At 39.7% G+C, this 16,134-nt stretch overlaps 1 protein-coding gene across 3 annotated transcripts in view; it reads right to left on the bottom strand.

Moving 5' to 3' along the window:
- Positions 1 to 1,982: 1,982 nt before the first annotated feature.
- Positions 1,983 to 16,134, bottom strand: part of ppp3cca (protein phosphatase 3, catalytic subunit, gamma isozyme, a) — a 39,763-nt gene continuing 25,611 nt past the window's right edge. Inside the window, exons 10-14 of one of the 3 annotated variants that reach the window (XM_033620352.2) lie at positions 14,336 to 14,413; positions 12,917 to 13,001; positions 11,861 to 11,958; positions 5,703 to 5,729; positions 1,983 to 3,435 (exon numbers count right to left, since the gene is read on the bottom strand). In XM_033620352.2, the coding sequence (XP_033476243.1) occupies positions 3,284 to 3,435; positions 5,703 to 5,729; positions 11,861 to 11,958; positions 12,917 to 13,001; positions 14,336 to 14,413 (440 nt within the window). In that variant the 3' untranslated portion in view covers positions 1,983 to 3,283. Of the gene's footprint in view, positions 3,445 to 5,702; positions 5,730 to 11,860; positions 11,959 to 12,916; positions 13,002 to 14,335; positions 14,414 to 16,134 lie in introns of all 3 variants that reach the window. The other 2 variants (XM_033620351.2, XM_033620353.2) reach the window with 2 other exon arrangements.

Here is a 16,134-nt window from a genome sequence, read left to right as displayed (position 1 = left end):
GCTCTGAATGGTTCAAAATAGGTGCAGGAACCTTAATAGAACTGGATCCATGTTGGTGGAAAAGGGGTATTATTTTTCAACTTATGAATGGTTTTCTCTCAAAATCGGCGAGGGGAGGTGCATACAAACAGCGGTTTGCAGTCTCTCCAAGAGAAAAGAGATAGTTCTGTTTACAACCACAAAAAAGCAAGCAAAATGACAGTGACATGTGACATGTCAGGCAGTCAGAACAGTGACATGTTCTGACTGCCTGTCGGACATTCAATATGCTCTGCTTCCTTTCAGTGCTACAGACAGACATCCTATAAAAAATAAATTCTCATGCCAAATCAAGAAGACAAATTGATTTAACTGGGTGCTTCAGCTTTCTTGTCTGGTGTGGAAAAATGGAAACTAATGTCACAAAAGAGAACATGGACCAATGAGCAATACAAATTGGCAAGACTTGAATCAGATTCAGCTATGTAAATTAAATTCTTCGGGGGGGACAGCCCCAACTTGGAACCCATTGGCTATCATCTGAAGACAATTTAACCTGATATTTGCTTGTTTTCAAATTTATCTGCCATCATATGCAGATATCTTTTTATATAGATTAGCCAAAATGAGCAGTGCAAGAAAGAGGAAGTCTTGGCTCGGATATCTGCTGGCTAAACTGGATCCGGCCAAAATATTGGCTGTTGCCCCCAGAGGCTTATCGTCATCAGACTGATGGCCAGTGGTTTGAAGATTGCTAAAGTTCTAGGGTATCTGATGCTGCTTTAGGTGAAATAACAATAACCAACATCCAAACAAGTCAAATAAAACACTGTATTTGAATTTTATTCTTTTCTTTTAAGTGATACATCTACGTAAAAGATTTCATGGCCTCGCATGATAAGTACGGTACAATTTTTTCACCCCTTTTTACAGCTATTATAAGATTCTTAAGGAACAATATATTTTTTTACATTCTGTAAGATATGTATAGGACCTAACAGGAGGTCAGTATACTGTATGGCTCACCCAATAAAGCCTTACCTTTAAAACTAATTTTAATATCACAGTTATGTAAACCGAAATACTTAATCTTTAGGAAGCTTTCCCAAAAGTCTACTAAACAGAACGGCAAACAACAATATTTTGGAAATTTTAAGGATATCGAGATTAACGTTACTGACATTGAATCTTTAATCACGTGATTAAAAGTCTCCTTGCTTGACTCCGTTCACCAACCACACACTCACACACACATACAGATCTTGACATGTGTGGCCAAGGTGGCATGGCACATGGGCACAAACGCCTCATTTAAAAAGAAAAAAAAGAAGAAGAAGAAGAAGAGAGTAGTAAATCTTAAAGGTTATTTCCTCACTTTTTGTTGAGTGACAGAAAGACAACAGAATTACAGTCAGGTGTGTCGGAGCACCAGTTGAGTTGGTCGTATGTCTTAGTAAAAGCACGTCTTAAAGGGTTGAGAGTGCCCGTGAAGAGGAGTGGAGGTGCTGTGGCCAGAGGAGAGCTGAATACTTGAGAGCAGAAAAGCATATACACACCAACGATCTCAGCAAGTGTTAATGGTCCCCATCTTGGTACGACCACGAGTTGTAAAAATCATATACTGTGTGTGAGTCAGCCATGGTTGAGATGATTACAGTGCTCTTAGGCCTTGATAGACAGCTGTGTGGCGGTGGTACCTTTTATAGTATCATCCCTACAGAGGGGAATGACTCAGTCCATTGTGTGTAAGTACAGCATTGTCAAAACGCTGTCATTTCACTGAATGCCAAATGTTTCCCTTATTTGATGTGCACGGATATCACAATTCAAAAAAAACATCTGCATTCTGTATAATCAACAGTAGATGGAGACACTAATACAGCTTCAAAAACAAAGGAAAGCCCCAAAAGCACAGCCTGTTTTTTTTTCTTTTTTCTTTTTTTAAAGTGTTCGACAATATAACATCAAATCAAACTGCCATAATTCTGTTAAATACATTGAAATTTCCTAAGCAATAATGAACATCAGTCTGTTTTGAAGACAGCATGGCCAGCAGTTCCCCTGCTTCCTGGGCAAATATGTCCTCGTTTGTCCGAAATGTCAACTCAAGAGAAAAGCTTATTCCTTTTTGTCCACCGGTTTGTCATGCCGTAATCTTCATGCGCAGGGCTCAACCCCAGAGAGGTCGGCTTAACTTCAGCGCTTGAGAAGAAGAAGTGCTTCCGATCGGGATGTGGGAGTATTGGCAGGTCTGGCTGTGGTGATAGAATAAGACATACTGTACTGTGTATCCCTTTTTTGGTTTAACGGAGCGAGAATGTCCTAGTTGCCATCAAGTGAACACAAGTTATAACCAGCACACAACATTCAGCGACAGCAACTATCATTGCACACAAAGCATTAACCCTTCACTTCACTGAAGGATTCGCAGACTTTTCATTCACAAAATATAATACAGGAAGAAATGTTTGTTACTCTGGAACAAAATACTGAACATTCAGCATCTTTGGGACTCATCAAAGTTTTGTGGAAAATTTATAAATAAGACACTAAGTCTTCATTAAATCCTTAAATTCTGCTTCAAGTATAAAATATTAATTTGTAATAGTTGTTCTGACATAGTTTACTTCCCTTATCCTTTATTTCACTTCTCAATACACATAAATTATCTTTCAACTGAACACATGAGCAAACACTGCACTGTATGTAGAACCTCAAGAGCCAAAAACATCTTGCATGCATCTTGCATGATCCAAATTAGCTGTTGAGGCTACAGCATTTATACTTCAAAATTTTCCTTACCAAACACATGGAGAATAAAAAAAAACAAAGTGACTAAAACTCCTTGATAACAAAGGCTTTATCTATTTGTATTAACTCAAATTCTTAAAAAATTCTCCTTTTTATAACTTTAACATGTATAAGTTAGGACTTCAGTGTACGGTATACATTTGAACAACTGCAAAATGTCTTCATCAAATGATTTGTTGCTATTAAACAATATATCTAATATATTTCATCTTCACTAAATATTTTTCCCCCTGATAACACATCATATGTTTGTCTTTTTCAGTGGCTGGGAGTTTTTCCCAGCCCTGTGGCCTCCCTTTTTTTTTGATCTACTGATGTGTCCGCTTCCTTTCCCCGCCCAACTGTGAGCGAGCTGAAGAAGGACAGGCAGTTTCAGTAGAGGAGACAGACTGAGAGAGACAGAAAAAGAGAGAAAGAGAGACAGAGAGTGATTGGGGGCTATGAGTCAGGGGGTGTGGGTTGTGTGAAGATGGGAAGGTGGTGTTTCTGTTGCCTATCCATCGGTGCCATTCTTGTTGGGGGTGTTGGTGTTGATCGTGGTGCCATCTGGCTGCTGGCCGTCTTTGCGCGGTGGCATCCTCTCGTTTATCCTGTCCAGGCCACGTGCCTCCTCGAAGTTACGAATCTTCCTTGTGGGAGAAAAGCCTTGAATGGCTGAAGGGAAACCAAAGAGCAAAATCAGAAGCCGGGCATGCTTGAGTATTTTCCCTCCTCCTGTCGCTGCAAACATTTGCTGTAAACTATTTTCTTTAGCTCGGATTCCTTGCGGAATTTCACAAAACACAGTATCAGCCTAGCACAGTACAGATGATCAGTGAATACAACACATGCACAGTAAACAATGACTCCTATAGTGTTCAAACACCAGTGGGACAAGCTACAACAGTAAAACACCTCACACTTTGTAGACTTACGGTAACATCCCGAAACAGCCCAGGAAACCAGACAGAAAAGGTGTGCAAATGAGAAGCAAACTTGTAAGGGACTGTTTTGACATACTTTTCAATCACTTCATTATCAACTTAAACTTAAAATAAAAACACTGAGGTGAAGGTTTTATAGGTGAATAAGGAAACAAGGTCCTCAAAGGGTGCTCTTGCACAACCAGAGATCTGTCGAAATGAAGCCCTTGCTCATTTATTTAACCCCAAGTCAGTGATTCCCAACCAGAGGCAGTTGTTCCACAGGAGGTACTTGTACAGTTGCCGCAGGGACATGGAGAGATTGTGGACTACTACCACTACTACAAAATCTAAATCATAATATGATCAAATAGATATATAACATATATGTGTTTAAGAGAAAAATAAACATATAAATAGAATTACAAATTGGTGTTCTGATCTTTAGTAAATTTACTTTCATAACAACCAGTACGCTACCTAGCCTAGCTTCAGTATACTGACTGCATGGTACACACATCTCAGCATCTGTTGTAATACCTTTAAGCCAATTGTTACCATTGAGGGTGCATAAAAACCAGTTAGCAAGGAAATGTAGAAACTGAAATAGGTAGCTAAAAGTAATGGATATATAGTTTACACAGTTCAACTGCTTAAGTAGAAATAATCAGCCAAAAGTAATGATTAAACAATTAAAATAATTATCTCAAAAGCAGTGATTAAACAGTCTAAATACTTCGCTAAAAGTGATGATTAAATAGTTGAAATAATTAGCCAAAAGTGATGGTTTAACACTTAAAAGAATTGGCCAAAAGTATAAAATAGCTGAAAAAAAGCCCAAAGTATTAATTAACCGGTTAAAATAAATTTAACTAATTAAATAATTAGTTAAATGTTATGGTTAAACAGTAAAATTGATAAGCTAAAGGTGTTAGTTAAACAGTTGAAATAATTAGCTGAAAGTGTTGGATAAACAGTTGAGATAGATAGCTATGAGTAACAGATAAATGGTTGAAAGGTCCAGCCTCTTTATGAGGTAATGATACAAACTTGATAAAAACCAACCTAATCACTGACAATTCAATTGTATTAGACAAAAAAAAAGTTTGGGAACCACTGCTTTAAGTTATGCTACCTGATTGGCCCTTTGTTCCATCTTATGAGGTTATACTCCCCTGCAGCGATTAGACTTTTAAATGACTTGTTTTGACTCAATGTTTGTGTTGTCTTGACATATATATTTGTTTCTATGTTGTTTTGTTAACTACTAGCTGTGGAACTAATTGCCCCTAGGGGACAATAAAGATTCTTGAACTAACTGTTGATGTGTTCTGCACCAAAACCAGGGCTAAATATTTTACATTTCTAGTATGTGATGAAAAAGTGGTTTTCGTGGCTGAAGCCTGTTGAAGCCACGATCAACCAGAAGGGGCAGCCAGTGTAGCAACAGTCAAATGGTGTAACAGGATTAGCTTCTGAAAATATCCCAGGCAGGGATGTCCCTGGTCTTATCTTAGCCAGGTCTTAGCTGGCTTTTCTCTGTGTGGGGAGCCACACTTGGCAAGAAAAGCCCATGTGACCACAGCCGGGAAATTGTCCCTTGTCAACAAGGGACAAGCCAGGTCCTAAACCTGATACACATAACTGTCTCTTTTGTAGCATGGGCTTTACTTTACTTTCTTATGTAAGCTTCTTTTCAATTTGTATCATGTTCATCTTTTCATATCTTATCTATGATTCTTTTATTGTTTGATTTTTGCCCTATATATGAAAAGTGCTTCATAAAATACTTTGAGAATGATGGAACCGCTGTGATCCAACAGACACTGATAATGCAAGAGCAACCAGCAATAAAGAGATATACAGTAATTCAATAATCAGTAATATTAAAACATCTGAGGCACTAAGAGTAAAGTTAAACTAAGAAAAAAAGTACAAATCTGTGTTTAAAGAGTGAACACCACACACAAAACAAACACGTGAAATTTGAGCTATGACAGCCATGCGTACCTTTTGCTTTAGCTGCCTCAATCGTAGCTATGTTAATGGGAATTGAGGAAGGGGGGGAAAAAGGGAGTCATCAAAGACAGCCATAGACAGCAGATACAACAGTAAATCAAATGGTAAACCCCAGTGTAAACAGGGACAACAGACAGTAGAATATAGGCCAACACCTGTGGCACAGTCATTATGGATGCAGAATTCAAAGCAGCTGTAAAAACTTCAAAACACATTAGTAGGTAGAAAGGTTAGAGAAAACAAGCCTGTTGGAGATTTAAGATGGTGTTGGTGTTAAAGGGTCATGAGGACTTAGGTGTGGAGAGCTGAGGGGGGATTTGGCTGAGCACTAAGAGTCTAAGGCCAGGGCGAGATGCGTAACAATGCCCACGCAAGGCGACATATTTGTACGATGCAGCCTTCCACAACGACAAAGCTGCAGTACACATGCAGTCAGACGTTCTCTCAGACACACATTCACTAAGTCACACACATCAAATACAACTTCAATCCAAAAAGAGAAAAAAAAATACAAGAGAGTAGAAGTCAGAAATACTCAATGGTGAACTTTACATGATTCATATTTCTTCTTTAAAATGGATATCTGGCAAGTTGTAATTCTTATTTGATTGATTGCATCTCCAAATGGAGACAATCATCTGAGAGCATGAAATATCATTTCTCAGAGAAATGGCTATGTGTTCAAGATGAGAGCTGTTTTAAGATAACAGACTGAAGATGCTGACTTATTCCGGGTACACACTACACAACATTTTGGTCTGTTCCAATTCCGATTGTGGGGTCATAAAATCGTGCCGTGACTTGGCCGTCAGACATGATAGACTACATGTTGGTCCATGACCAATCATCACTGGTCGTCTTTCACGACATGTGTGATGTCATCGAGTTATTCTTGTCCTATTTCTATTATTGCTATTATTTTAGTCTCTATGGCTGTTCATGTGCCAGCTCAAATATTATTGTAATAACGTTAAAAAAAAAATAAAAATAAAAAAAAAGCCACCAGATGGCAGGAGCTACATTTGAAGTATGCAAACTGTGCAAGTCACTTAATTCTCCACAACAAGTTCCTGCAAATGTTTCACAATAAAATTAATTAAATTTAATTTAATTAATCAAAAATTAACTTTAATTAAATTTAATTGAAATTAAAAAAAAGCTTTTTTTTAGAAAATGAAGGGATTCTCTCAACCAAAGTTATGAGGGGCTTTTAATTTGAAACAGCAACAGGAAGTGTTGAGTTTGAAATGATGGCGCGATGCATTAAATGTAACAGGGCAAACAGAACTGGAACAAAAGTAAAAATAGAAAAATACAGAGGAAATGGTGTTTCTAATGTCGTCTGTTTCAAATGAAGCTGGTACCCTATACAGTTGTGGTCAGTAAAGCCCTGCATCTATTTAATCATTTTATTCTTTTATATCCTTCATTATGAAGAAATAACATTGTTTGCTCGCTTGATGCTAATGGCAGTACTCACTGGGTCACTAAAGTGCATCTGCTGTTTCACACTGTAATTTTTCTCTTTTCTATGTGGTAACATTTCTGGAGGAAATATCTAAAAGGCTGGGCTGTTGTCATACAGTTGTCTACGGCAGCAGATCACTCTGTGTTTCTATTGGTCAAAGTGACAGCTGTGACAGAAGAAGTCGTGAACGACAAAAAGAAAATCAAACATGCAAGACTTTCTGTTGGGATGTCGTGAGGCGTTGGTTGTCATCTACTATGACACAATACATGAGGTGAAAGATCAAACTGTCAGCAGTAGTACAGTAGCTTCAAAAACTACAGGCAGCGCTCAGGGAAAAAAGTGAAAAATCAAGAAGGCCTAGCTTATCTGAAAGCTGTGGCTAGGGGAGTGGACATGGACAATGACATTCTCCAAAAGGTCAACAACACGTGGTTTCTCCTTCGATTGCTTGGCAACTTCTGTAAGCTTCCAGTGTGACAAAGCATGACTCCCAGCATGTCCTCTGGCAGGCAAAGCCAGGCACTGACCTTTAGATCAGAGGGTCAGTAGACACTTCCAGGTGACAGGCTGACCTCCCCGACCAGCCAGCCCACAGCTGAGGCCGTAAACGTTCTGCTGTGTAGATGGGGGGCTCCAGCCATAGTCTAGCCAGTGCTTCCTGTGGTGGGCATGCCGTCATTGATCTAGAACCCTTCAAAGGGGCTAGCAGGACAGAAAAGCTAGTTTCCCTGAACTGGATGTGATGGACAGCTTTATCGTCATCATCACCAATGGCCATAACAATATCTGGTGACTATAAAAATTCTGATTAATCAGTGGTGCACTGATTGATTCTGTGGGTGCAACTGAGGATGGACACCAGTGTAAAAACATTTAGCACCATAGAACTGATGGATATGTATTTTATGGAGTGGCAGCCAGCCAGAGTGCACAAAAATGAAGAATGGGTTTCTAATAGCTCCTAGCATCTGATTTACTAAGAACCAACAGGTTAATTGATCACACTTTTTGCTAAAAGATGTGCAAAGTGTAACCTTTTTAGCAACCAAGTTTATCGCTACCATCGTCAAGATTGGCCACTGTCACTGATCAATATCTGCACACACCCACTGGGCTAACTGCCTTTTTTTTAAATTCACTGATATATTCTGCATCACAATGGCTTATATTTAAAATATTTTCTTAATTATCAGATGATCTGCTTAATGCGGTAACTTTTAGGCTGTAGGGATGAAAACTAAGGAAGGACCAGGCGAGTAGGTGAGGATGGACTGTAAATGGGCTCAAATATGCAAAAACCAAAATGCCTCCTCAAACTTTATTAGATATTACCCACATTTCCCAGAGAATTGTTGTTCTCTGTGTTGTATTTTTGTGGGAGGTGTGGGAGGTGCAAAGATTGAAAGTACAAGTGAAGTACGCTTTTCCATTCAAGAATAAAAATTGGAAAGAACAATTATGTTCTCTGCTTTGTTGGTTCAGTTCACAAAACTATTCCAACAATTGAATTTTACATCAGTGATCACAGATCCACAAAGGCCTTGTTCAGCCTGCCAGCCAAAATCCGATTTTTAGCCAATCTAGATTGGAACCAGATGGCTCTTATTAATTCTGAACAGTCATAAATGACATGAAATCTGATTTTTGCAAACCAGATCGAAACCACCTTTGGGAGGTAGTTTCAAATCGCATTTGGACAGATGTGTCTGAGTCTGAACAGCTCCTTATATGACTTCACACAATACACGCTCGATGACGCCTCCGCTCCGACGTCGTTGCCACAGCAACCTGTCAGATTGGTCAATAATGTTGCCCAGTCCGAACAGAGCCAAATCCGATTTGGACACTTGCTAAAAACAGTGTGGACAGTCAGCAGTCAAAAATCGGATTTGAGAAGGAATCAGATTTGAATCAGATTCGCCTGCAGTCTGAACGCAGCCAAAGACAGAAGCTGTGGCTGCATTGCATCAGGAACGATTACAATACTGTCAGTGGAAAAGCTAAAATCTCTGCCTCTTTTGAAACTGGATCTGTCCCACAATTACTTTTAAACACTGAGGAATCCTAAGTTATTAAAGGAGTCACTTTCATTTTTCAAAGTGATGAAAATGTTATCAGACTCTACTGTAGCTGTGCTGGAAATAACTACTTATTTGGTGAGTTCCATACAGGAAATAAGAAATAACTTAAACTGAATTGCTGTTTTTGGTTTCAATAGTATAAAAGTGTTTCAGTATGGATTTCTTCCAGCATGTACAGTGATACTGACCTCTACACCTTCTCCATAATTATTTTACATGAGAGTAGCAAATGAAACAGCTGTTTCCATACAGTATGTCTACGATCTTTATCTTCTGCTTGAAGGAATAGCTCTGCATGAATACCAATCACAACTAGAGCACTCGGAGAGTGCAGACCTCCGCCAAGCAGCTCGGATTTCCCACCATTTTATTATTTTATCCACTTCGCTTCAACCGATCACCACCAAAATTTTATCATCTGTTCCTTGTCCCATTATCAACCTTTCCGGAAAATTTCATCAAAATCCGTTCAAAAACTTTTTGAGTTATTTTGCAGACAAACAGACAAATGCCGGCGAAAACATAACCTCCTTGGCTGAGGTAATTAGGGATGTCAGTTCTGGTTAGTTTTGCTTGCAGCAGCCCAACACCCATCAACCTGTAACTATCTAGTCAATATGTAAGAAAAAAAAAATGTTGGCCTCCCTCCAGTTTCCCGAGGGTTGCCCAGGTGGCAAATTTGCAAATCATAGGATAGTGAAAGAATGACCCGCCCTACTCTCCCAATGTTTGGGTAGCCCTTTGCTGATTGGATTGGTTAGATGTAGGCATGAAGGATGGTTTTGGTTAGGGTTAGGGTAAGAATGTCAGGATAAGCCAATCAGAGGCAGAGTAAGTTAGAGTAAGGCGAGCCATTCCTTCACTATCCTAGGATTTGTAAATTTGCAACCCGGTTAGTGGGCCGTTTTATTTTGAGATGCAAAACCCCTTTAGCATTGTTAACTCTGTTAGCACCAGTAACCATGCTGACACTGCTATCAGCACTCACAGAGCTAACAACAGTTGCAAAAGGGGGTTTGTGCCTGAAATTGAGGCACTTGCTCACCAGGGTCACCTTAGGGGAGACTGTAGGTGGGCAAAATGTTTCCACAGCAATGCTTTTGAGTCAGGACAGCATCCTAGAGTTAACTGCCAAATGAGCAGTGCCACTAGCAGCTAGCTTCCACCCAACTTGGGTGGTGCGCCCTGTGCAGTGCAATAAACTGAGGAGCAGCAAACTTAACTTATAGACCAACATGTAAAACCAGTCAAAAATATTCTGGGGAATTAATCTATTAACTGCTGACATCCCTACTCACAATGATTCAGTAAATTAGCTTAGCATAAAGACTAAAACCAAGGGAAAACAGCTAGCTAGCCACTGTGCAAAGGTAATAAAATGAGTCAACCAGCTGGGAGCAGGCAGACAATAGAAATTTCATAAAGTTACAACTCCCGGCAGAGAAACAGTGTGACATATAAAATGTCACATTGTTGTAGGGCTGTCAAAATTGCTCAAAAATGATATTTGAATATTCCTTCTAAAAATAACTCATAGATTCGAACCATTCGAATTTCTTTCGCATTATGTCCACAAGAGGGCAAACTAATACAAGGAAACATACTTGTATATGTATTAATACAAGGAAACATAACTACTTGTAGGTATTTTTATTTCAACATAAACGTCTTTGAAAACATACCTACACATTAAAACACATAAAACAATTATCTATAACATTACTTTAGAAACAACCGCGGACCTCTCGCTCGCCCCCGACCCGTCAGGCCACACCGCTCACGGAAGCGCTGTGAAGAGCCTCGAAGCGCCTCGAAGCGAAGCCAGTTTCCTTTCGGCGCCCATGTTAACCGATTGTGTCATCCTCACCGGCTGCGCTGCGCCACGCAGCTCCGTGGCTGGCTCTAGTCTATTTTCTGCGTGAGCCGCGAGCGAATGTGTCAAGCCGGGTAACGGAGACAACAGCTGGGAGCAGAAACGCTTGTCGACCAGCATGGAGAAATGCGCGTCTGATGTGAACAGAAGTGCTCCGGCTCGCAGCACCTCCGTGGACGGTGTGGCCTTATGCAGTGCTTTCAGTGCAGCGGCCCAGGCCAACGCCCACTCGCAAAGAGGACAGCTGCGGTGGTGTGTTTTTTTTTCTCTCCACAATCGAATATCAATTTTCACATTCGAAGGTCCAATTTTTTTTCAATTTTGAATTTAAATTCGAATTTAGAATATTCGTTGACAGCCCTACATTGTTGTTTTTACACTTCAGTTTCAGACTTCAGAGCTACACATCAATCTGCTTATCTAATACTCAGCAAGAAAGCACGTAATGATTCTTTCAGGTTTACGATGAAAATGTTAACACTATTGTGCTGCTGCTTTGCAATTACCTAGTGTCTTGCATATTTTTCTGTACTGAGGTGTGAGAAGAGCAATAGATCATGTACAGCTGCACCACCTTATGCCATAAAAATTAAGGTTTGCTCACAGCAAATATTCAGAGTTAACACATGCTTGGTGAGAAGGGGTGAGGAAGGAGTGTAGGTTGTGCTTAATGGCAGCTAGGAAGGAGGGAAGAATAGGGTCATCGCGTATAAAACACACTTACCGGTCTGTAAGGTCTGCTTTCCCCCTGACAAAACTCCCAGAGGAAGAGTTCCAGTTGGGGTGAGGCCTTTGAGTGTTAACACATTCTCGCTTTCCTCCCTAGTCCACATACAAAACACAAGCACACAGGGTACACACATAGATTACATTTCAGCAAGCAGGGCAGCATGCACACCTGGTGGTTACAAGGCTGTTTTGTAACCAGGAGGTCACAAGTTCAATCATCACTGGATATTCAACCTGTGCCCACTCACTGTGGTGACAGAGTGATAGACTGTCAGCTCTAACTGCCTCCAGCCACACTGCTAACATGTGTCCTGGTTCTGTAAGTGGGTCACTGACAACTTGTGTCAATTTTAGCAGCTGAAGCAATATTTTTAAGGACTGCTTACAAGTGTTAAGATTTGTGGTAACACACTTTCATGTTAACACACTTAAATTTTCATATTATCCATATTTTTCTCCACTGCTGGGTCAAAAGACACTGGGATTAACAACCAACACTTCTGAATAACATTTAAAACATATATTTAAATTTACTCATGACGTTATTTTCATCTTACAAATGAATGTGGTCAAAGTCAAACCTGTATTTTCCTTCTTTTTTATTTATTTGACTTTTTCCTGAAATACCCTCTAAAGCCATTGACCCATATGCACTGGTCTGAACGACAGGCTGCTCTACATCTTGCCCACTTGCAGCAGTGTGACTAGGTAGGAGGAGCAGCAGCATTAATCTGGAATAATGTCTAATGTCATTATACAGTCTAGGTCCATTGTGACTCATCTCGTGCCAGCTCATTAATCCTAGCAGGGCAACATTGTGTTTTCAAATACGACTTCATTGTGCACTCAACTGACTCCATTCATTCCACCAACACTTATGAGTCTTCCTGGCCCCATAGTGACCTGCAATTCATTGTGGTAATTCTGACCCCCACCCCACTGAGCTCATTGTGATCTGGATATACATGTACAGAAGCCTTTTTCCATTTGAGTGTTATCATGAGAAAGGAAGAGGTACATCAAAGGGAGAGCATTAATGACAGGGTCAGACCTGAGGACTGAGAAGACTCGGGCCATTTTCCCCACAGCGCGAATCTTGTTCCGGATGACCTCCTTACGCATCGCAGAGGTTCCACCTGAGACAAGTCCAGAATGTGAGGTTAAGACACAGTATACCACCCTGAGTATTCAATACTCCTGTTTATATCAACTGCTATCAATGTTCTTACTTCAAATAACTATGATATTGTATAAAAGCCTTGTGGGAAGAGAGCAAATGATGAATGGCTGATACATTTCAGAGATAAACTGAGGGTTTAATGGTGTGTTTCAAAGCACAGCAGCTATACTCCAGGGAGCAGAACTCCCTCATCAACATCAGACATGTGGGACATCGACTGAATTATGATGAAGTGCAGCATATAAATCGCCTCGAATGAAAAGCGTAGCTCCCAGCACTCTACGTCAATTAAGCTCATTTTCAATTCATCCAAATTAATAACTAAACAGAAAATGCAATTTACAAAAGAAGAACAGAACCAGAGGCCTCATTACAGAAACTTCTCATGTCTGAAATCTTTCTTATCTCAGTTTAGACTTTTAGGCCATTTTGTTTTAAAGAAACATGTTTCCTAACTGCATTAGGGCAAAAATCCTATCTTATCTTAGGATAGGAAACACCCTAACTTAGGGATTTCCCAACTTAGAAAGTTAGTATGGAATACAGCCTGTACTGAATTCATAATAAATTTAAAAAATGGCAGCAGCACTGATGTTATGTATGAAGATGGGGAACAACATGAAAACTGAAATATAATAACTAAAAAGCTACTGAAACTGTACGATGATACTCTAACTTTCCCAGACCATGGATTAATGGGTGTATTATTTTTTTTTTTTTTGTCCATGATAGAATGCTAGTTAGCCAGGAAAAAGTGATAGCCATTGATATTCTGGCTCGTCCATCTCAAGTAGCCTACTGCTACAGTCTAAACATAGATACAAGCGTGACAGGACGAGTGCCGACTGAAGAACTGAATTTACAGTTATCGATTTCTTAAGTTAAGTTTAGAGGTTTTAGGCAGGGCATAGCCATGAGTTTAGGAATTGCTTCTGTAATGGGAAGATAGGATTTTTCCTGTCTTTGAATCTTAAGTTAAGACAGGACAAGCAGTTTGGACGAACTACATCTATGTATTTTTAGACTCAAGAAAATATTAACCACCATTTAGCACTGACATACATCATTGAATTTAAAGATTCTCACACAGAGAAGCGAAATATAAACGTTTTTCCCACATTTGTTTTTACTTGTCATAATGCTAAGGTTGAACTCATGGTTCTCATGGTACACTGAGAATAAAGAATAAAATCTGGGCATTAAAAATAACAAAGGTATTTAGGCTGATCACCAAACAAAACATATAAGGAAGTCTTCATCATATTCACCATAACAATCCCTCATTCTTACCTTCGTATAGGTCATCTCCCTCCGACATGAGCTCATCGTCAGAGCATATGTTCAGTACATTCACCAGCATCTCCGTCACTGTGGGGGAAAGAAGCCACATTAAAGGTGGTGCAAAAACATGCAGTAACAGATTACAAACTAGAATTACAGCTCCGAGGTTGTATGTTTTCCGCAAACCAGTCAAGTTGCAGTTACAGTTTACATCCATGTCTGTGAAAACATGGATGGTTTACACACATCTGCAGCTATACAATCAGCAGAGTTTCAAGGTGGACTGCCAAGATTAGTATCAAAAATTCAGTATCTGACCAAATGTCTCCCCTTCTGTTCCTAATAAATGACATTGAGTAATGGCCAAAAAAGTGTTTTTGTAGAACATTATGATGTCACAATGAAGCTGACCTTTGACCTTTTGGATATAATATGTCATCACTTGATTAGTTTATCCTATTAAACATGTGTTTGAAATTTGGTGATAATTAGCCGATGAATTATTTAGTAAAGGCCAAACACATGCCCTTCAATCTATGACCACCAAAATCTAATCAGTTCATTGAGTCACCATGGATGTTTGTGCCAAATCTGAAAATTCTCATTCTTGAGATATTGCATTTTCAAGAATGGGACTGACCGTCAACCCAAAAACATAATGCTTCCAGCCATGGCTATTGCTGGCGAAGAGGCATAAACATGTTTTCACTGATAATGTTAATTTCTAGCTTTTTGGCTAGACTGCGGCATGCAAGGCCAACCCTATAAATGCAGAGGTCTGTCCGTGAGTGAGTGATGAAGTTACACCAGTGGTCAGCGTCAGTGATAACGTAAGTGTTTGTGTTTCCCCATTGGCCGTTGCTCTTTCTAAATGAATAGGCGCTGGCAGTCCCGTATTAGTGTATTCCTCATTTTCTGTAACCAGTGCAGCATCATTGCATGATGTAATTAGTGAACTAGCTAGCTAGCTGCGACATGAATAAAACTTGAAAACTTAAGGCTTTTAATAAGAAAGCACAGTGCTATCGTCAGGTGAGTGAACTTTGTTCGGCTCTTTTTCTGTAACCACTGTAATGTTAGCATAAAAGCATGGTGAAATTAGCAAGATAGCTAGCTAACTAGCTAGCTAACTAACTATGGCAGTTATGAACGGATGGAAGAGAGGATCATTCATCAATTTGTTTGAGGAACAGCCGTGTCTGTATGACCCACAAGCTTTAAAATCTATGAGCAACATTACTGACTATTATATTTTACAATACCAGAATGGGTGCTGCCACTGTTGTGAGGAGAAAGTGGCAACAAGACGCTGGAAAGTGCGTCACCATCTTAGTAACAAAAATATATAATCAGAGATTGACCAATTAATTGCTCTGGCTGATTGATGAGCACCATAGATCATTTTTCAACCATCGTTATCTGTGGAATGTGGTTCCGATAGTGGCCATACATCACCGACCAGGCTGAAGAGGGTAGGGTTGTGTTAAATGATCAGTGGGTACAGCTCCAGGTAAAGCAGGTCCCTTGTGCTGTATGAACATCTCTGAGTGTATTGTTCTTCATTTTATGATGTATTTACATCATGTTTTGGGCTGTTCCATATCAGTGGGGAAAAGTCAGTGATTACGTGAATACTTCTGTTTCAAATTAAAGCCATCCAGCATTTCATACATGGTTCAGCCTAGTCTTGTTAGTTTACATGGGTTTCCTTTTGGAAGACACATTTTCAGTGTCAGATGTGGATGTTTCTGGAAAACACACTGGCACACTTCATATTTAGTAAATGGGCTAACACATGCAAGAACACC

This window comes from Epinephelus lanceolatus, chromosome 9 (assembly GCF_041903045.1).
Source record: "Epinephelus lanceolatus isolate andai-2023 chromosome 9, ASM4190304v1, whole genome shotgun sequence".
In the NCBI taxonomy this organism is placed as follows: Eukaryota; Metazoa; Chordata; class Actinopteri; order Perciformes; family Serranidae; genus Epinephelus; species Epinephelus lanceolatus.
The sequence above is the reverse complement of the archived record's forward strand: the minus strand, read 5'-3'. Positions and strand labels throughout refer to the sequence as shown.